General features: G+C 25.7%; 1 protein-coding gene across 1 annotated transcript in view; it reads left to right on the top strand.

The window, feature by feature from the left end:
- The window catches only part of LOC112597458 (potassium voltage-gated channel subfamily H member 8), a 125131-nt gene extending 105696 nt beyond the window's left edge, over positions 1 to 19435 (top strand). Inside the window, exon 13 of the mRNA XM_025343517.1 lies at positions 19323 to 19435. Coding sequence (XP_025199302.1) covers positions 19323 to 19435 — 113 coding nt within the window. The remainder of the gene's footprint in view (positions 1 to 19322) is intronic.
- Positions 19436 to 23137: the final 3702 nt, after the last annotated feature.

Raw genomic sequence — 23137 nt, 5'->3', positions numbered from 1 at the left:
ACCACCTCGCGGCGCAGCAGCAGCAGTGTCTGACGATCAGCAGCACTCAACGGCGGCGGCGGCGGCGTGCACCACCCCGTCGTGCCGCGTACTGCGTCGTCGTACTCGCCGCAGCCGCAGGCCTGCCACCGGTCGTCGATGGCCGGCACCGGATTAAGGTGTCGGGCAATTGAATGTCGGGAAAATGTACTGATCCCGTACTTATACCGTTGACTGCCCCGGTGTAAATTTTAACGGCTTTACGTCCAGCGCCATCGGTGGCGGAAACGGGTGAAAAATGATCACGGAGATAAAAGAAGGATCGTGGTGTGGCTTCAGTCTCTCGATTTTTTTTTTTTTTATGTTATTATAACGATATACAGAAGAAATTTGGAGGAGTGGTGTTCGTATCAAAACATAATAATAATAATATTTTCATACAACCGATGTACCAAATATCTAATTACGCATTTTTTACTAAAGTATAATCAAGCGAATAAAAAAAAAAATTGTCCGGGTCGATCCGTGTCGTCAAATTTCCGGTCCCACAAAGGATAGAGAAAAAAGTCAATATAAGAACGAATTTAAAGTCAATGACAGGGTGGTTGTCGGATAGATTTGAGTTCTATGTGAAATATGCGTGAAGAATTAACAGCTTTAGTAGACCGATGCAAGTGTGCCCGACGTGCCCGTAGTATATAAATTAAACAGGGCACGAGCAGTTTCGTTCTAGTGAGTTATACTCGTAGACCATATAGTGATTTATGCACATTTTTTTTTCGTCGTACAATTTGAAATCGTCTGTTTGTTTTCCGTTGTTTTACCATTGTTTTTGTTTCTTTTCGTCGTTTGAAATTTAACACACTCCGAACGTTTTGTTTTTTATTCGATTATACATGGTATTAATCACAACGAAAAAACTTACTTGTGTCGTTCAAACATATATTTTTCAAAGGAAAATTGTATTTGTACGATATTTTTTTCTCTGCATAAGCATGCTACGGCGTCACTGAAAACGTTTTTCACAAAATATTATAATAATATCGCAAACGGTAACAGTACGCGAAAACCTCGTTCGATTGTTTAAAATACGGTTTTCGATTAATCAATGAATATAATGATACCATAATGCCATCACGTGTAATACATTAATATTATTATTATACACCACATTGACGTTCAGACGTGAAAATAATAATTTGAAATCTGTTCGAATTCTTCTGCATCGTCATTACATATTGCGGTAACACGCATCTAATAATTTATCGGAATAACAATTTATGGTTTCTGGTGTGCACAAATCAATAATAATATTATATACTGTAATTACTAATTTCGTATTCATTCAAACGCATAAGACACACTCTGTTTAATTAATGCTCTTACATTTGATATCATGTACACATATATAAAATTTATATTTAATATATGTCATTGTTTATCTTACGCCTATTGTTCACATAACTTTGTTCGCGATCAAATTAAATCAGCGATGATGACAATATTAATTCCTTTCAATCGTAGTGCGGATGTAGGTTCAAACAAAAGAGTTTAACCAGTGCCAAGGTACACGCCATACAGTATACGCCTTCTCTACCATGAATAGGACGTACTGATATTATAAAACAGCAGATTTTTCTTGATTTTCCGCGAAATTAAATCTAATTTTTAAAATAAAAAAATATTTTGACGTCTTTAAACTGGATTCGGACTACGCATTACCTATAACCTAACATAGTGTTATTATGATACGCGTAATACCATTGCAAATTGATTTATAAAATCGAACAGAATGTCAACAACATTTAAGTTAATAAATAACGATTTTTTTTTTTTTTTTTGAACAACTAAAAATGATTACCGTTGTGTAAGAAAAAAATATATTATTTACAAAAAAAAAAAAAAAAAAATGCATTTCACAAAAATCTGGTAGGCTGTATTATTGTTATTATGATTTTATTTGTCTGACCTTATATTTTGCAAGAATACTACGTACTTTTATAAATTCGATTATTAAATCAAATTTTTCGTTAAAAAATATTTTTACTTCTGCAATTGAACTAGAGCATGATAATAATATATTTAATATTGTTTTAAAACGAATTTTATAAAATGCTCGTGGGACCAAAGTAAATTTGAACCCTTAAAAGTCTGCTTTATAGAGGATAACATACTAAATAAGGCTAACACGAAAATTGTATTTCAATAGCTCAGTTCATTTATAGAAACGTTATAAAAACGGAATCATAAAATATGTATTTCACCGTCATACTATTTGTATTAAATACAGACTCGTAACCAGTACAATATTATATTTTATCAACTTTTTGTTCGAAATATCCTGTCACAGCTGTAATTATTTCAGAACATTTGATAACACTTGTCATTTTTTTATTTTTTTTTTTTTTTAAATAACTTCATATCTAAAAATTACAAATAATAGTAAAAAAAACAATTACTTACTTGTGAACTCATGTATAAAAATAACGCAATAATTACCTACGAAACAATAATATTTCAAAAAGTATATCGGTGCACTGGTCAAATAGATTAAATCCATAGGTATAAGTGGGACATTTTCGTAAGTTTTATCTAAATTATTTTCATGGGTAGTGTGGTATCATAGTGGTGTTTCTTTTCTTATAGAATCGTATGCATAGGATGGAATTTTCACGGGAAAATGATTTAACGGTTGAATAATATAGAAAAAGGAATTATAATCTTAAGCAGAAAATATTAAGTTATGTTCGTCGTCATATTTCCATAACAGATAAAAAATGCACTTTGCACTTGCCACTTCGTGTTTTATGACTGGTTTTCTTTATAGTTTGTACACTATTAAAAAATATCACGTTGTTTTTGCACAATTTATAGTTTATGTAAATTTTTACATTATTATTAGTTATTTTTTAAATAACATGAAATTCAGTAATTTTATCTTGCGTTTAATACAGCAATACCGATCACAAAGTTAAGTATTATTAATAATTATTATCATCATATCACATCGTACTTATAACAATATTGGCTACCATGATCAGCATTAAATCAATTATTTGGGAGACGGTGTTTTGTGCCAATTTTAGTACCTATTGTAATTCGCATCACCAATAGATACATTTAAATAGGTACGTATGTAATCTGCATCATAACAGAATACGAAATGACTGTGTAATATGTGCTACACATTCAATTTTAATTACTAGAATTCACCTAATCAATTTACCGAGCTTACAGTAATAACACATAATATTTTAATAAATAACATGACCTATTACACCACGAAAAATTAAATTTATTATTACTATTATTTATATACATTTTATTAATTTTTTTGAAATATATCTATAAAAATTAATTTGACTAATGAATGGTTTAAAAAAAAATATAGCCTTCATTATTTTTAAGGGGTAAAAATTACAATTTGTGTGTACAAAAAATAGCTCAGATTATATAATGATATCTTATCAACTTTCATTTTGCACGAATTACAATATTAAAAAGTGGCGCAAATTACCAAAATTAATTGTAAGATTTCGTTAAATAATGGGTTGATTTTAGCACAAATTACGTAAATCCAATAATATTATTGCTATTATCTGTATTTCACTAGAAACGTTCAAACTTCATTCTTTGTGTTATTAAATCTACCAAAGTTATACACATAGTAATATTGTAATACATAGAAATAGTCTGCGCGAGTATTATTAATTCACAGGTAGAGATTCGGTACAATACTATTGTTATGAGAAGGGGTAAATTTTAAAATTATTTTTCAAGCCTTTTTTAGGAGGACTAGTCTAATTTTCTCTTTTCCTCCTAATAGATAAAATTCATCTTAGAAGTAATTATTTTTCAGTTAATCGAATTATGAAAGTTTGACGACCAACACCTGTTGTATGCAATAGCTACGTTATAAACAACACAGTGTACGTTTGAGACGTAATTATTATAATGGCTTTCTCTTGTAATTCCAAGGGTGATAAATAATGAAACTAGAGGAATTATACTATACGACTACCGGTAATACACACGCGTACATACCTATTTTTCAATATTTAACGTGCCATATTATTAAGGAATTCTGTCATCGCGCCTTAAAACGTTATTAAAACTTTTATTTTACACGAACAATAATTCGCACACTCCACCGAAATACAACCACTTTCTCCTACTTGACTACAAAAATCATACCCACTTCAACACCACCCGCTCATCATCAACATCCCCAAAAATTATCTCAGGAGTATAAACGAAATATTATTATGTAATTAGTCACTCGAAATATTATATTAATAGGTGCAGCAGTATACAGTAAGTATTTAATTAATAATTAAATTATTTATTTCGTTTATTACTAAACTGCGGTTTAATTAGGTTAGGTAGTGGTTTTTTGACGTGTTTGGCGATAGAGTTTACATTTCGCAGGAATTAAAAATATATTATTATCTTTTTAATAATATTTTTAATTAACAATTTTATATTTATGGCAAAAAAAAAAACACATAAAAAATCCGATAATTGATTTTAAGAGCACCAATCTAAGTCATTTTGGCCCGGTTTTCCCCGTTATGATTACACACAAGTTATTTTAGTATGCACAATAATTAACGTTTAGCATGTTTTATTCCTATGTATTATACGAACACACTCTTTTCTGAACATTTATTTCGTGTTTGAAAACTTGAATCGGTTAAAATCGCGTGACTTTTTTAAGGGCTATTAAAAGTTACCAACAACTAAAAAACAAAAAAATAAATAAATAAATAAATAAACAATACATTTCCCGTTTATTCCAAGAGTGTTACACAGGGTAAATAATATAATCATTTATTATTGTGATATAATTACTGTTAATATTTTAAGTCTAGCTCTATAAACTGTTGTATATTTGATTTTAAACATTATTGTAAAATATTTGAATGTAAATAAATATTATATTTATATATTATATGTATACATAAATGACCTAAAAAATTATACAATGATAGAATAACATATTATTTAGAAAGTTATATTTAACTTAAACTATTATCATATCATGTATTTTATATATATGAGAAATATGTGTACGTTAATTCTATTTAATATTATGTATTATATGTTAGTATATTATATAGTTAATATTAATATCATTATTGTTACTAAATGTTTAAAATCGTTCAGTCATACTTGTTTTAAATTGCACGCGTTATTATTGTTTAATCCCATTGTTTTGTTAATAACACTTGCAGCGTTTCCGGGTCCGAGAGTTTTGTTAGTAAATAATAATTTAGCGATTTCTAGTCACGAACGTTGATCCGGAAAATGAATGATACGTTTTTAATTGTTTTTAAAAATCTAATTGAACACAGACGCAGAAGCCTAATATATATTACTTTTAACATAAGGCGTATCAGTGCTCAAGAACTGGGCAATTAAATGACCCTATTACACCTTTAGAGTCTGAAGTATTATATTCGTAGGATAAATGCATCAATCAGTATGCTTGTACATAATATTTGGACAATCATGTATAGGTCATCGTTCTTGACCTAGATTTTATATAATTAAATATGGCGTTTTGTCATTTACACGTATATTATAACATAGTGTATGTTATTATTATTATTATGCTCGTGATATTCATCCTTTTCGAAATGTTTAATTAACACTTTAGTTTATAGCGTAACATAAAAGGTAAATCAAATTAACACCAGTTGTACGTGTATAGTTAGAAAATGTTATTTAATTCAAGAATTACAGTTTTATTATTATTTTAATGCGTGGGTGCTTTAAATTTGAGAAACATTGAAAACTCCACTTTTTAAGATCATAATGTGTGTGTTAAAGAGAGAGAAAACAAATGATAATTTAATTCACTAGTCTCTTATTTGACATTCATTATTATTTATATTTAATCATTCGTTGTTTAGTCACTAATTGTCGTAGAAGTGTAGAGTTTCGAGAATATGTGCTGCGGGCAAATAATAACTATTAAATAATTTGAATGTGAAATAAAGCAATGCAATAAAACATGATTATGAAGGTACGTGCAAGCTTTCAAAGCAAACTTTACATTTTTATAGTCGTACTATCGCATTCTTTAGTATTATCTTCTATGCACGCGCAAACGTTAAAATAGTCAGGGTCACTAAACGATTATTGTTTGAGATATGTATGTTATGTTAGACATGTCTGTAATAAAAATATGAGTTGGTTTAGAGCAGCATCAATACTCATACCTATGTGTATGAATCTAATTTTAAAGGCACCGTGTATGGATAGTGGATATTGCGTTAATGATTTTTCTAGTTAAGTTACACCGAAATTGTTCTTCCCGTAATAAAACCGTTCGCACCAACGTAATAACCGATGAGTAATCGATAAACAGTTCTTACAAATTGATGTTGTGACTAGGCAATAAATCGTTTGCAATAAAATACCGCGTTAATTTATTATTCCTGATTTATCATTATCGTTTGTTTTCATGTTTTCCGTTACCGGCAAATACTCGTACTGAAAGCACACCGTCCGTGTAGAGAATAAGTTACATCTGAGAACAATATCAGTTGGCTATTGTTCTATTGATATCGATTTACATAGTATCCTTACTGTTCCTTTGTTTTTGTGCGTGTAGATGTGCCGTTTTAATGTTGTATAGAAATGCAGAGAAATTTAAATGCACGTTAGCTAATCGTTCAACAACATTTCTAGTTCAGTTCTTTATGATATTTGAAAAAAAAAAATCAATTCATCGCAAAGTTAGAAATAATGACTTTATAACGATATCATATTTAGCATTGTTTTATTAGGCGAGTTTATCGAATTTATATGTCGAAGTGTTTATTTTATGCTTCATAAAAAACATAACATCATATAGTGACGTATAAAAATTAAATTTTCGTTACATACTTGTTTTTTTTAAAAAAAATTTGTAACAATAAATTTATTATTTATACAAAATATAAATATAAGCATTATTATATTATAGCAATATAAAAAATTTGAAGTTTATTATAAGATCAACTTTATGGAATTTTCACTGTTTCTCCACTACGCATTAAAATGTTAACTAGTTGTTTTTGATCGTTATTAGTAATAATATGAATAATGGAAATTTTAAATTTATTAAACAACACAGTATTCGAAATAAAGTTTGACTAAATTTGTTTTAATTTACTTTTGGGAACTTTTCATTTTTGCAATATTTACAGTTTTTAACGGTGTTAATTTATTAAAAAATATGAATCATCTTTTTTTTTTTGTGTGTAGTAAAATCATTGAAATAACTTAAACTTATTGAATTGTTTTCTTTAATGATTGTTTCAATAATATAATTTTTGAATGATAAGCAATTATTTCAATTTTCTAAGTAAAAAAAAGTGATCAATGCATATATTATTATAAACTAATAAGTGTGAAAGTGTCTATGTATCTATCCGTCTTAACTTACTTGTACACGCATCGCTGAGTAATGCATAATGTAATAGTTTATCGAACTAAATATTATGATGGTTCATGCATCGTGTTTGAGCGAGCTTTATTTTTTGTTTCCTCGTTGTTATTGTTATTTATTAAATTTCCTCGCTAAAAAAAAAAAAAAAATCAAAATATGCGCGTAATGTACGTAGTTAATTTTACTATTAAAATGTTTATAAACGGAAAACGCCGTCAATTAACACTATATTCTTAAGAAATATAAATTATATTATATTATAATATATAACTAACCTATAGTTTTAATTTTGTTGTCTTAAGTGACTTATTATGTTTGAATGATACCATTAACAGTTTTTATTTTAAAATATATGTATATAAATCTACCATAAGTAATTTAAAAAAGAAAAGTCTGTAGGTATTAATTATGTTGTAAACTATTATTTTTGTTTTTATCTAATTATGTTATATGGAAATAATAATAATTAATTAACAATAATGTATGTATAATTTATTATCCTGTTTACTACATTACAAATTATCCATAAAATTGTGCAATTTTCTTATCCAATATTTTATTATATTGAATATTTTCCTAAACATTTGAAAAGAATATCATAGTTTTAAAATTTTGTGAAAATATACTTTCGCGTTTCATGAAACTTTATGCGCTACATCAAAACAAGAAAAATCTCAATTTTAAATACAAAATATCTTAAAATAATTGAATGTAACTTATAAATAATCTTATGTCAGTTGTATTATTACAAAACTAAAACGGTTTTATGAAGGAAACACAGAAAATTCTGTAGTTAAGAAACTAAATTGTCACAATAAGAATAAAAGTTATGGCTCAATTATTTTTATTATTTCGAATAAAAATAATGTATTGCAAAAAAAGTTTAAAAAAAAAAAAGTTAACAGTAAATTTTCAAATAATAATCACTTTTTATGTAAATCATATTAATAAATAAAAAATATTATATAGTCATGTTATATTATTTTTATGATTTTTAACTAAGACATTGCGAGAAGTAGTTTTTCCATCATGCCCATCATTATCAAAATATAATAAGAGCATGCCCTGTTTGACGAAAAACTTAAAAAAATATTATTTTTTTTTTTTTTATTGGATTTCAATATTTTTCTTTTTAAATTTCATAATTATTTATGTAAGAAGTAAAAACTATTACTATAAATCAATATATGGACAATTTTTTTATTAAATTAGTTACATTATTGTACACATCTTCACTCCAACTATAGAATTCTTTATACTATCGTATTTTATAATTTTTGAAAATTACATCGTTTAGCAGTATTAGCACGAATTTTACGTCATATAAATCAATAATCCTCTAAATTTGTGAATTTTAATTTAAATTAATATAAAGCAGTTTCTTATCAGAAAATGAAGTACAAGATACGTTAGAAATCGAGTACTCGATATTTAGGCTTAATAATTATGGGTATAATTGATGTAATATGTATACAAATAGTTTATACCTATTACTATAATTGTTTTGTAGTATATTAATATCCACTTTATCAGTCAATTATATTGATTTTTTGTTCAAAATTTTCACTTGTCTACTTGGATATATAAAAGCCATACTACTCATACATGTATTATTTTCAATTATTGAAATGAAAACAAACCAATTCTGTATGGTATAATATATACTACATACATACACTACAATATGTAAATTCAGCTAAAAATTAATATTTTTTTATTATAATTTACGTTATACCAGAAGTTTCAGTTGATATTATATTGCATTATGTTAGGGAACAAATTGTATTATATTTCATACGTGTAAATGAAAGTAACAGAAAAATCTAAATACGATTTAAATACAATATTCTCTGACAGCTAGATTATAAATCAAAAACTGAAGAAAAATAATATGGTTATTACAATAATATATTATTATTTATCAATTTATCTAAAACAAACCTGTGATAAATAAATAAATTAAAAAATCTTTAAAGATGAACGTGATAAAAATCCCATACTAAAGCACACATGGTATAAGAAATAAGCATCACCTAAGTATAATTTTATTGTTGTTATAACCATCTTAATGTTTATTTTATTCAATGTTAACGTTAACCGACAGTTGGTTTTATAATTCTATTGAATGATGTATTTGAGTAAATAACAATTAATTAAAATAGATTGCAGCTATATGGACAATGGTTTATACGTAATTTAATCAACCAAATAAAAAAAAAAAATACAGAATTCAAATGTTTTTTGTTCAACAAAAATAAATTAAAATGACATGTTAATGAGTCATTTTTGTTTTTGCGCTAGAGAAATATTTGCACTAAATATAACTGACTAATTTAGTACGAGAAATAAAAATATTTGTATTTTAAATATTACATATTGATATATTATAGTCGTAATATTTTACAATATACAAGATTAATTTAAAACGTCAAAATGTGTATTAAATCAAATAGTTTATAATATGCTTGTATATTTTTTTCTTTAACCTTTATTAACATTTGCAATAGTTTAACTATAATATACTACAATAAAATTATAAAATTTTACAGTTGGACGCATTTACACTATACAAGCACTGATGAATTAGTAGAAGAATAGTTGTCAAATATTTAAACAAAACTATTTTACATAAAAAAAAATATATATATATATAATATAGTAGCCCTCTTGATTTGATAAATGGCGTAAATACAGATTCTAAGTAAATTTATCGTCAATGTAAATATATTAGGAATCACTAATCTAGTACCACTATAGCACTATAAATTAAATGATTAAGTTTTATTATAACATTTTTAATTTAAATTAAACGTTATAAATAAGTAAAAAGAAATTGTATTTTATACCCAATTTACATATTTTGACTAAAATAAATTAATATTATGACTTTGCATTACCATAATATTTACTTTATAATGCATTAATAACGTTATAATATGTTGTATTATAAAATATCATAATATTGTTATAAAATTGTAGAGGCATCGAAATTTTTATCTTGTTCTTGTAAATAGATGAAAAAAAAATACAATAAAATATTATAACAATCATTATTTTATAGAAACAAATACACTTAATATTTAAGCCAAGAATTAAATTAGAGTTTTTCTTATCTATTTACTTATTTTTTTTTTTTTTTTGTACTATTATAAATTTATAACTATTATTTTATTAATTTATTGTGATCAAACGGCGTTATGTATAGGCTATTTGAGTTCACTACTGTCATGAGTCAATTTTATTGGTTAATATAGTTTCCGAAGCATAGCAAAATTTTAATCTTTTTAGGACATAATAAGTTACCTAATTATATAGTTTATACTGAAATAGTTTAAATAATGAAACTTAAAATAATATATTTATTTTTATTTTTTATGATAAAATAATATTATACTTTTTAATATCATACTTAATTTTATTATAAGATCATGTTTTTAATAGTTATTTATGAGTTATGAAAATTAATAATTAAAATCTGATTTAAGGGATTTTTTTAGACATCATTTATGCTCTTATGACTAATGTAATTTGATTTCTAGCAGCTTACTTTTATCTAGTGTCTGTGGATAACTCTCTAACGATATAAACACTAGAGGAATCAACACTCTGATTACACCTTGTATTGAATATGAATAATTTTATTTAAAGCAAATTTAAATTTTTTAATTCTTATTTTCTTATAAAATCATAATTTCTGTACTTAATATTAACTTTATCTTTAATACTTAAAAAAATGTTAGACAAAATATTTTTAATTATTGTTATATCTATATGTTAATTACAAGCATAACCTTAAGAATGTTCAGATTCATTAGCCAGAAATAAATATTATTCCAGTAATGTTAAAATAATTTAAATATTTTTTTTTTGATTAATTTCTATAATCAACATATATTAATATATATGTATTGTTTATATATATAATAGTGGTAATTTCATAATGTTAAGATTTTCAAACAATTAAGTTAAAAAAAAAAGGCAAAGTATAAGCAAACTTTTATTAAACATGTTAAATATTTTTACCAATCTAAATATTTCATACAAATAAGAAATAAAAAACATTTTATAAATAAACTTTTTAAAGTTTAATTTTAGTTGTCAATTGAATTTAGTCAAAGTTTTTTTTGTATTTAAAAGAAATTCTTACCACATACATCACGAATAAAGTAATATAATGAATGTTTAATTAGTTCAAACTATGATGAAATCGTTGAATTATTGTCAATAATAATGAAAACAATTATTGAAATAATACTATGATTATATATAGGCTCTTTTGGGAGAAACCCGAACCATTAAGACATTATGTATGTAAATGAAAATTCTCAGACGAATCAGCGGATTGTTAGTAGATTCTCAGCGACGGCAACTAACCTATATCAAACTAGTACATAGTACATCATTTAACCCGGCCATTTTCTAGTTATTAACGTATAATAGAAATCAGTTCAAGGGACGTATAGAGGTAATGGTTTTTCGTTGTTATTGTCGCAGCACCGCAACTGCCAGCGAGAGTACGGATCGACCAGGATTGTGGCAGTGACAAGCACCATAACCAACACTGCTACGGTACGTAAAAAAGTGTCACTAACTCTTAAAACTTTTCGAGATAAGTGATTTCCCTTTTACTATAGATGTTAAGTGACACTTTCTACAATCACAGGAATTTAAGAAATCGAATAAGTCCATCGATAGTGAAGGTTCGTCTACACTCTTTAGTGACCATGATACTCATCTATAAGTACATGATCCAGTGATAATTGATCAGATACACAGTGAAAATGATCATCCGTCACCGACACCAGAACGACAAACCGTGACAGGTACGTTAGTCCGTCAAAACTACAGCTGCGGTGAACCATATAATATACCACTGAGTAGTTTACCGATAACCCAGTAGTTATGGTTGTAAGTACTTATTACATTTTTGAACATTCCGATCTTTTCAACTCGCCCTGCGCATCATATAAAAATGTTTTCAAACCCTTAGTTATACGCTCCATATCAAATAATTTCGAGGCAATAATCTTCCACACGTGTCGAAAAAATGTCTAACACTATTGATAACGGGAAACCCGTTCTTTCGATTATCACGATGTTTTATTTTGATTCATTTATAAGTGGAGACAGCTTTTTTCATCATTAAACTGGTCAATTACTACTTCAACTTTACTATATATCATAGTCTATTGGATTTAGGATTAAATTATAACGGTAATGCTCAGTAGCCATACATATAAACTACAACCTGTTATCTTAAATCGTTGGAATTAGTTTAGGAAAAATTTTTATTCGAATGTTAATATTGTGAATTTTTCCTGCTTTGTGAAACTTTGTTTAGAGTAAAAGTTGTTATTATTTATTTTTGTGACTGTCCTTTTTTTTTTCACTATAAATTTTGTCACAATAGATAATTTAATTATATATTATTCATTATGATATAAAGAAAAAAAATTAAGAACAATTGTAGTTTGTGAATACAATATTAGTATAAGTATTATAATAGTATTTATAATGTAGTTTATTAAGTTATGATTCCATACCACGAACTAAGAAGTACTAGTTACGAAAACTGTAAGTATATTATATTTACCAAGTTTTTACTCTTAGTTTCTTGGAATGAAACAATAGCTGGTTTTCCAAGTAGATAATTCCATCAACAAATTATATTATCGTGTGTTTATTGTGAAAAAAAAAATTTAAGCGTATATTGTACACTTTACGTTACCTAATTTATTTTATATGAGTTATGCACTTAATTATTTATATACCAGATGCTACTTATTACCTTTTGGTAAATAAAAATATTCAATTTTATTTTATATTTTAATAGAAAAGATTATTAAACATGTTTACGTAAAAAATACACTTTATATTTTAGTATATTATATGCGTAAAACAATTGAAAAATAAAAGTTAAAACATTTTCTTAAATTTTACTGAGAATCAGTAAAATATGCATGTTGGTTGTGAAGGTATAAAAGAAAAAAAAAATATAAAAAAAGAAAAAAAGATAGTTAATTGTTCACAATAAATTGTTATAACATTAAAATAATGAATTTTTTTATTTTTTTTATTGATCCTATTTAATCCCGACAATTAAGGCCATTTGCTATGCGTAGGAGCAGTAGGTTTTTTTGTACAAGGTTTTTTTTTTGTAAGGTTAGGTTAATAGGGTTAAAACACGTATGTGTAAGTGCGTGTGCCATGGATTTTTCACTAAGAACTCGGGTGGTCATTCATCCGAGAGTTAGCGACTTTGGCCGATGCTTGACCTCAGAACACATTGATGTCCGAGGCCAACCACCGTGCCACACCAGGCCACATTTAATGATAATAATATAATAGTATAATATTCATTTATACCTATTTTATTTAATAATCAAATAGTTTATTACTTAACTCGTCTTCTATACAGTTGTAGATCAAAAATAGCGTTTATATGAAATATTTTGTCGATTATAAAATATTAATATAGGTTAAGTCACTTAATATTATATATGTTACAGAAAACGTGAACCATCAATACAAATAAATGTTTTTGCAATATTTCTTACTACATTTCTTATTAATCATAATTATACAATTATATTATTAAAAGTAATATGCCAATATTTATAATAGGTATTGGTGGAAAAACAAAAAAGTCAACTTTCGTTATTATTTTAGTTAGCATTTTTTTATATTTGTGATTATTTAGAATTTTATAGTAAGTAGTAATCTATACAACTTTTGAAATGCTCTAACAAAATAAATTTTATTGTTCTACACTTCTACTATTTTTACTCGTAAAATATGTATAAAGATTAATAATAATAATATCAGTTATCTTTTTTAGTTTTTGTTTCCATCAATATTATACACTTGAATAATGTTTCTATCAATATCATATAAATTTGCGTAATAATAAATTTAATAATAAATATTTACCAAACAATTATCTGCATGTATTCATGGTTCATATTGCCTGTAACATATAAATTCAAAAAGGTATATAGACAATATATTTTAAATTCAACGATTTATGGTAATTTTAATTTAGTGTTGTAAAATATATGTTGGACATTTGAATTGTATTTATTATGGGGGTAAATATTTTAACAATATTCAAATTCACCGAGAAACAAAAACTTAACAGAATAATATAAATAGCTTTATTGTGAAAACTTTACTATCTATTTACTTAAGAAAAATATTAAAATTAAAATAAATGTCTGAGGATATGTTTCAAAGCCCCTTGTTTTATGAGAAACATTCAAGCCCAAAATGATTCGGGTATACCCTTCATCAATATATGGTTAAAGAAGAAATTTAAAAACTTTCATGCCAATCAAAAAAATCCGGACGGATTCCGTCACTACAACCTAGAATAAAAAATACTTAACAAACGTCTGTGGCCTCGACTCCCTCAGGACATTCTCTGAACAGATATAAAAGATTCATCATCAGAAAACCAATAAAAGAATACATTTACACTTATACTATAACTATTTGTATCAATATTAAATTCATGTCTCTAGTATTATATATGTAATTCATTGTAAACAAATAATTACTTGCAATAGCACTCTGTATGCTGAAACATTTTAAATTTTAATAAAAAAAATAAAAAATACAAAAATATCGTTGGGTAATTTTCGTTTTAAATCGTTTCAATAGACACTACTGCTTTTCTCGAGTAGAGCAACAAATGAGTTTATAGCTTGATAATAATAATAATAAATAATCATACGGGTATTACACTCAACTGTTATGTTTCATGAAACAAATAAATATAATAATACTATACTTTTATAATATTACCATGTTATGGTAGGAAATCTATCTATAACTAGAAATTTATATTTCTTAATAATATTGGTAAACGCTCATACCATTTTATATTATGTATATATTTGTAATTGTTATATTGACTTTATCAAATATTTAGTCATGTCATTAATCCTTAATCAAAATGCTCTGACCTACAAGTCATCTGAAATCTAAAACCGTGTGACTGTAACTACCATAACAAAATTATAAAACAATAATATTAGGTATGTATTATATTTGTATTAAACGTTTCATAAACGGTATAAACATATTATAAACATATTGTTGTTCTTGTTAAAATCTAACCAGTAAAATAATTTTTATAGATTATACTGCCAAATGAAAATTTATAATAACTTTATAATTCTTACTAAGAGCAATATACCTTCATCATGCTCTACTTTGGAAATTGACTGTGCGCTATTACTATTTCAACCGTATTGTTTTGAAATAGGAAATAAATAAATAATAAGAATAATTAAATATTTAAGCTATTATTCGTTTCATATAAAACTAAAATTTTACATTCATACTACGTAAAATACAATTTACCATAGTTTATTTTGCTATCTTGATTATTATAATTTATATCGCTTCTTTTTTTTTCGGGGGGGGGGGGGGGGGGGGGGGAGGAAGAGTCTTTACATTAGAAATTGTTTTATTGTTTTAATAAATTGTATTTAAAAAATATGTTCCGAAACAACGCATTTTCAATACAGTTAAATATTTCAATATTATTTTGTCTTTATTTCATGATATTAAACCAATGACTTATGCTCAATCAGTTTTATCTATAATTTTTTATTTATTGTTGTATACATTTTAAAAAATGTAAAACTTTAAACTCCGTAAACTGCAATTACTTAAGTTCAAACGATTTGAAGAACAAATAAAAATTATTTCATCTTAAAATGGTTATTTGTTTTAAATAATAGCGAATTTCGTATTGTTTTGTTAAGTTTCAAAATTCAAAATTCCTTTGTACCTATCATATAAATCTGTATATTTCAGGAGTTGTATAGCTGTGCATTGTGGCTATCAAAGGCGTCAGTGGTTGAGTCCCTCAAAAGATCCACGCCCACAGTAAGGTTATTAGATTACAAAAGTTGCCTCAAAGTTGTGTACACATTGTCTACCTTTTACAGCTCCTACTTTTTCAAAACTTTAGAATAAGGTAACTTGTATAATTTAATAATGTCGCGCTCACAGTATAGAAAATAAAAATAAATCAACAATTATATTACTAAAATTATTTTTTTCAAGTGCAGGGTGTCCCAAAAATAACGCTTTTTGAATTTTCTAAAAAACCACTTGTTTTTTTCAAACATACAAAACAGAAAAAGGAACAGTTTAGTATAATATTCTGTATATGTATGAAAAATAATATTATTTAAGTGATTTTTTTTTTAGCTTGTTGACAAGCTGTAATGTGATCGTGAAAATTAGCAACCACTTCACAGTTCTTTAAGGTGTGCTTTGCAATCACACATCGAATTTCTCATTTAAAATTATCTATGGTTATCGGTTTTGTTGCGTAAACCTGGGATTTGACAAATCTCCAAAATAAAAAATCGCAAAAAGTAAGATCACACTTGTTGAATTTAATTTCACCTTATTTTTAAGATACATTTTCAGAACTAAAATGTATCTTTATCAATTAGTACTATCAATAATCAATGTATATCAGAGTACAACTGGAGAGATAGGACTTAGTACAGAATATGAAAAAACAAGCGGTTAAGAACTATATTATTTAAATTAACATTTTTAGATCCTCAAAGTGTTTCAACTTTTTTTTTTTTTTAATATTATGTCGATAATATAAGAATAGTCAACATATTATAAATATTATAATTTTATTTTAATATGCTTTATACATTAACTTATAATTATATTTCCGTGAATAGTATGTTTCTCTCAATAGTATGGTTTGATTTCAGTGCAAGTTTATTCAGACCAACAAATGATTGTGAATTTTTTCAAGCACATTTTAAACAGACAAATAATAAATTTGAACAAATCGCATTCACAATTTAATACATTCTTAATCATTTTAACTTCAATTTTTTAAAACAATAAGTACATTGAAATTAACAGTTGCAACTTAGGTATTATTAAAAACTTATTAGATGTAATATAGGTATATACGATTCATTTATACATTAAAAGCAATAGACGAAAATACTGCCTCCTCGGGTTGGCGCTTGGGTAACTCAAAATAATTCTCAAATTATATTTTAGATAGGTAGGTAAAAATATATATGGCAGAAACGACTGCATCTCTACCGCAAACAAATTTGAATTAATTCTTCAAATATAATTATATCACTGCACATTTGCGTGGTCACGAAAATATTATGTAAAATTGGTTAGGTTAGGTAGTTATCAATACAGAACACTAAGAAAGCTAAAACAGAAGGTTTCGAAGCAACTTGATAGAACGTCTTTTCCATCGTGATGCATATTGTTTTAAATTGTTTATTGATCCGAACCATACTGGATTTTCCATCAGAATTTACATAGTTTCAAACTTGAGCAGATAAATAATGTTACGTTATAAGCTCCTGGTCTTCAAAATAATATCTCTTAAAATAATACGTGCAATATCAACAGTGGTTTTTTTTTTTTTGTTATTAGTGTGCGTGAGCTGAAATTATTCGTTTATTTTCGCTTTACGACTTCGTCGTGAAATACTGTGAGTTTATCATCGATAATCTCAGTTTTAAACACTCTTGTAGCGACTTGTTGTGGTGAATTCACAAGTATATTATTTGGGATAGTCGACAATTGAGCTGAGATATTAAGCTTCAGATTACATATTTATTTACAAAACATCTATCAAGAAAACGTTCCAAAATTGATAAATAAGCGTTTTTAGAATTATGATTATTTTCATATAAAATGACACAATTAACTACTTATCTATATCCTTTATTGGTTCATTGACCGTTTAAGTTGATCACTCTAAGTTTGATACTCATTTAGTATATTAAATGAAAATCTAATAAACTTAGTACTTTTTAAGTACATATAGGCTGTTAGCTTATCGGAATTAGAGAACCAACAAGTTAAAGTTTCTTCAGGCTTAATTCAGAAAATCTTATATAAACTCTGAAAATAACAATTCACATAAAAATAAAAATATTCAAAATGTTATAGGAAGTGCACGAGGAATGTGAGTTTTTGATACGTATACTAAAAGTGGTAATATTATATAGCGCGCAAATTATTTTATAGTTTAAAAAAATACACTTAAGCAATATTATTTGAATCAATTATTTTGAATTAATACTACGAAATCAAGTGAACATCTCCTACGGAACTCTGGTTTGCATAATATATTATAACCAGGGTTAAATTTATATTATGTAGATATTTAAAAAACAAAAATATGTGATTGTCTTTTATTCTTCAATCGCAAATGTTTAGATTTTTAATAATTAAGCTTAACATCTTGAAACATTGTACAATTTGAATTCTAATATAAACAAAATTATCCTTTATAATAGTATGGTATGAGAAAAGATTGATTATATAATTTATTATATTTAATAAACTGGTTGTATGGTGAAAATATATTTTAACCGACTTTATATGCAATATTATTAAGTAAGCCATGAAAATGTTAGACAGCAATAGCACTGATATATTATACATGAACACATGACCATTTATATATTACTTCGAATAAGCAAGGTATAGTATTAATATTATTAATTTTTCATATTATTTTTTAATATGTAATTAAAATTGCCTATATCAAACCCCTTTAAAAACATATGCGACCATGGGGAATTTATAGTAGTAGCGATCTCTTAATATTTATAAATATAATCAAGTATTCACTTTGTTGGTATACTAAAAACTTCTGAATAATTTTGAAACTTGTAAAATATAAAATACTTAAACAATAAATATTATAATCATTAAATTTCAAAATTTTATTGATTTAATGGGAAACATTATTTTAATTACTATATAATGTAATAACATCATGACGTATTGACACATCACACTTTTAATATAAAATTAAATTTTCCTTGATTTTTGAATAATTCATTTTAATTTTTAATAAAAATCTTTTTTGAAATAGGTAACCGGTTCTTATTAGGTCAACTCTTGTGGACTTACCTGAATCTTAAAGTGTCACATTCACACATGAGCCAATGTTTAATGTGGTTTTTAAATAATGGCGATTGCAATTAACACATAAATAATGGATTTGATTATCAATAAAATTATTCAATGGCCAACTTTTTAAGTTAGATTTTAAAAAATATGTTGATTTCATACTAAGTATTGACACCGAAGTTCAAAGGAAACAATTATAGTTGTTTATGTATATTTTATTTATTTTAATACATAAGATTTGAATATTCAAAACATTTAATCTTTCAAGCAGTGTTTGATTAAATATTAAAGGTATTTTTTAATTTCTAATCTATATTTTGACAAATGTGTAATTAATTACAAAAAAATTCAGATCAAATACCGATATTTTATAATTTTGAATACAAAATTTTTTTTAATATTTTACATGATATTATTTGTCGTTATACAGTAGGATCTTTAGTGTAATCCGTTCACGGTGAAGTTATTTTTTAACTTAGTTTCGTCGGTAATCTCGATAAGAATATTACAATATAATATTTTATTATTCTTTTTTAAAAGACCTTATCACTATAACATAGGTATTTATTTGTTTCCGTCAATTGACTAATCAATTAATTTATACTGTTGAGTGAGTTGATTTATAAACTTCAGCTTATATTAGCTGATCTAGGTTGATAGCTAATTTTTTTTTCAAGGTAATATGTATTGGTATGTGAAGTGTTAGTATATTAACAAGAGAGTCTGAGATCTGAAAAAGAATCGAGTTGTAATCCGATGATAACTTATTTAGGTTTGTTATTAAAATGTTTTTTTGACACAGTTTAATTAGTACAATATCTGAATGGAGTGAGAAATGCATTAGATATATAAACTGTAGGCTGTATAGGCTAGTAAATTTGATAAGATTTAGGTTTGGTAAATTATAAGAAACAATTTTGACGCAATATTAAATTATTATGTTTATAATAATTTGACAAAATTTATATTTGAATTACTAAATTATGTTTATCAACGGACTAGATGTGATAAGTGATGATAATATTATTCAAAAATCCAAAACCAGTATAAATATTTATAAAATATCATTATCGTTTTTAATATTGCTACAGCTGCTGCACTATTGCAGTAAATGATATTATATTGTGGCCTACAAACTAATCGTCAAACTTGTTTCTACTTTTAAACTATAATCGTTGTAATAAACCGTTTACGAGTAATAGACATTCAACCCAAAAAAGCCCCGTTAATATTATATGTGATTTAATTAACTAATAATAATTTTAATTGCAGTTCCACAGTTATCGTCTGATTTAAAATGTTCACCAAATCTATGCGTGATAACTTAAAATTCTAAGATCACTTAATATAAATTATAATATAATATTATATTGGTGGTGTATTGAGATTTTTAGTGTGTAATATTAAGATCAGTTAAAGGAAAATTCAGTTTAAAAAATTGTACCAACAAAATCAAAATTTGCACTGAATTTTATGAAAAACGATAAAAATAAAAATATGAAAACTTCCTCTGGTCTATAGTAATAATTAATAATTTGTCAAGTTTAGTTTTTCAATGAATAAGTTACTAAATTAAATGTATTACATTTAAATTGAATATGATATTATTGCATATAAAAAATCACCATTTTCAAAATTAACATTATATGTTACTCATTAATCATTATAATATTATTCAATATTATAAGATTTTATAAAATATAACCTATTTAAGCATTTAAGTCAATACTGTCATATTATAAAATAAAGATGTGAATATATTCAATATATAAATAACTATCAATATTGTTTTTTTTTTTTCTAATTGTATTTAATTAATAGTTGTTCTTAATATTATGAGTAATTAATAATAATAATTTAACTAAGCGGTAAAAAGTGTTTCAAATCCTTATAAATATTTTTTTCGAATCAAAATGAAATATTTATTTTTTTTTTTTTAATTTTTAAATTTATTTTTATTAAACAATCTGTTATAATAAATATAATAAGTTAATGTGATAAGGCAGAAATAAATTTTTTTACAAAATTAAGAAACTTTCTAGTTAACGAACTTTTGACAATAAAATAAGTAAAAACTAAAATCTTAATAATTTGTTTATATATTATATTTCTCTGAGATTTTTAAAAATTATCTGTGTACCTATTATTAACTTTTTTAAGCTTTTAAGTAATGGAAAAAATATTTTAAATTATAAGTTTTATTACATTAATATATTTATTAATATAATTAATTCCCAAGTTTGAACTATTTATTTGTCGCTTCTATCAGTATTTTCTTGATTAGGTAATTCTGATATATTTACCCTATTTTTATTTTTTTAAATAAGTTTCAGTGATTACTGAAACACTAAATTTAAGTGAATAATGTTTGAATTTAGAACTTTGAAGAAAATATAATGTATATAATATATATAATATTTATGATGACAAAATGTTGCATTTTTTTATGGAATATTAACAATACTAATTGGTCTAAACGTATTTTTTAATTTAATATATTAAGCTAGATTTAAAACAGTTAATTTTACTTTATTTTTACATTCTAGTTAATAACAATAAAATCCATAAATCATCAAAAAATTATATAACACAATTTTCCATTTCCATAATTAGACATACCATTTACCGTTTTACCGTTAAATGAACAAATATTGTTTGGTGAAAATAATACTTCTTAAAATATGTAAATCATTTAGCCTGAGCATGGTTGAACTAGTATTCTAATTATTACAGTTGCGTGTCTAGTGTAATAATTTTGAGGAAAGGATTTATAACCATCAACACATTTATGTGAGCAATTTTATAACTAAGTAATAATAGACTATTTTAAGTAAATTAAAAAAATAACCCTTTTAGTGGGATAATCGACCTATCTTGTAGTTTTATCAATTATTAATATAATATGCCGATTACCGAGTATAGAAGTATAGTTAATATTTCAGTTTATAGAATATGCGATTGATTTACCACACAATTCTTTGTTCTTTGTACTCGTAAATTAATAATCAAATGGTAGTAGAAATAACGTTGCATACATATCAATGAAATAAATTCATAGATCGAGTAAAGAGAAATTTCAAACGGACTTGGCACAATCTCCCAAAAATAGTGTTGAAAAATAAAATCGGATTAACAATACATCGCAATTTTATTATTATTTATATAATATTATTATAAGAGTTATATTATATTATGCAGTACCTAGTTTCTTAGTCACAATTTTATTGAGTGTGGTGAAAATTAGATTTAATTTTGACAAGATATATGAGCACTAGTTTTTTTTGAAAACTCGTTCGGTCCGTCAATCTAGAACTTATATCGATGCTAAAACGTGAACAGGGTAAATATAGAAACCTATAACGATCAATCAATGATGCTTACAGACAGGTGTAATGTAATCGTGATTTTGGAAAGGTCAAAAGCTGAAAGAAAAACTTCAAAATAAATCGCAATAATACGTAAATGATCTTCTCGTCGTCGTTTCGCGGTTTCGGCTGCTGTGAGCTGCATCGTGTTCAATATTATTATCTGCCGACGGGTGAGGAGGTCGCGCGGTCTGAGCCAGAACCGCGAGAGAGCCGCCAAACCCGTTGTAACAAGAAAATAACGACAGCGACGGTCGTACAAAACGAACGCACTTTCATCTGTTGGCCTAGATATAATAACAGACGAGACACAACGATTGCAAAAATAATAACAATGTTATTATACGGAAATCGGCAACTGCAGTATACAAGGCGCAGATTCAGCGATTAACACGTCCTTGTGAATTTATTC

Source organism: Melanaphis sacchari, unplaced genomic scaffold, assembly GCF_002803265.2.
Source record: "Melanaphis sacchari strain LSU unplaced genomic scaffold, SCAv2.0 Contig41_pilon_pilon, whole genome shotgun sequence".
Classification (NCBI taxonomy): domain Eukaryota; kingdom Metazoa; phylum Arthropoda; class Insecta; order Hemiptera; family Aphididae; genus Melanaphis; species Melanaphis sacchari.
The sequence above is the reverse complement of the archived record's forward strand: the minus strand, read 5'-3'. Positions and strand labels throughout refer to the sequence as shown.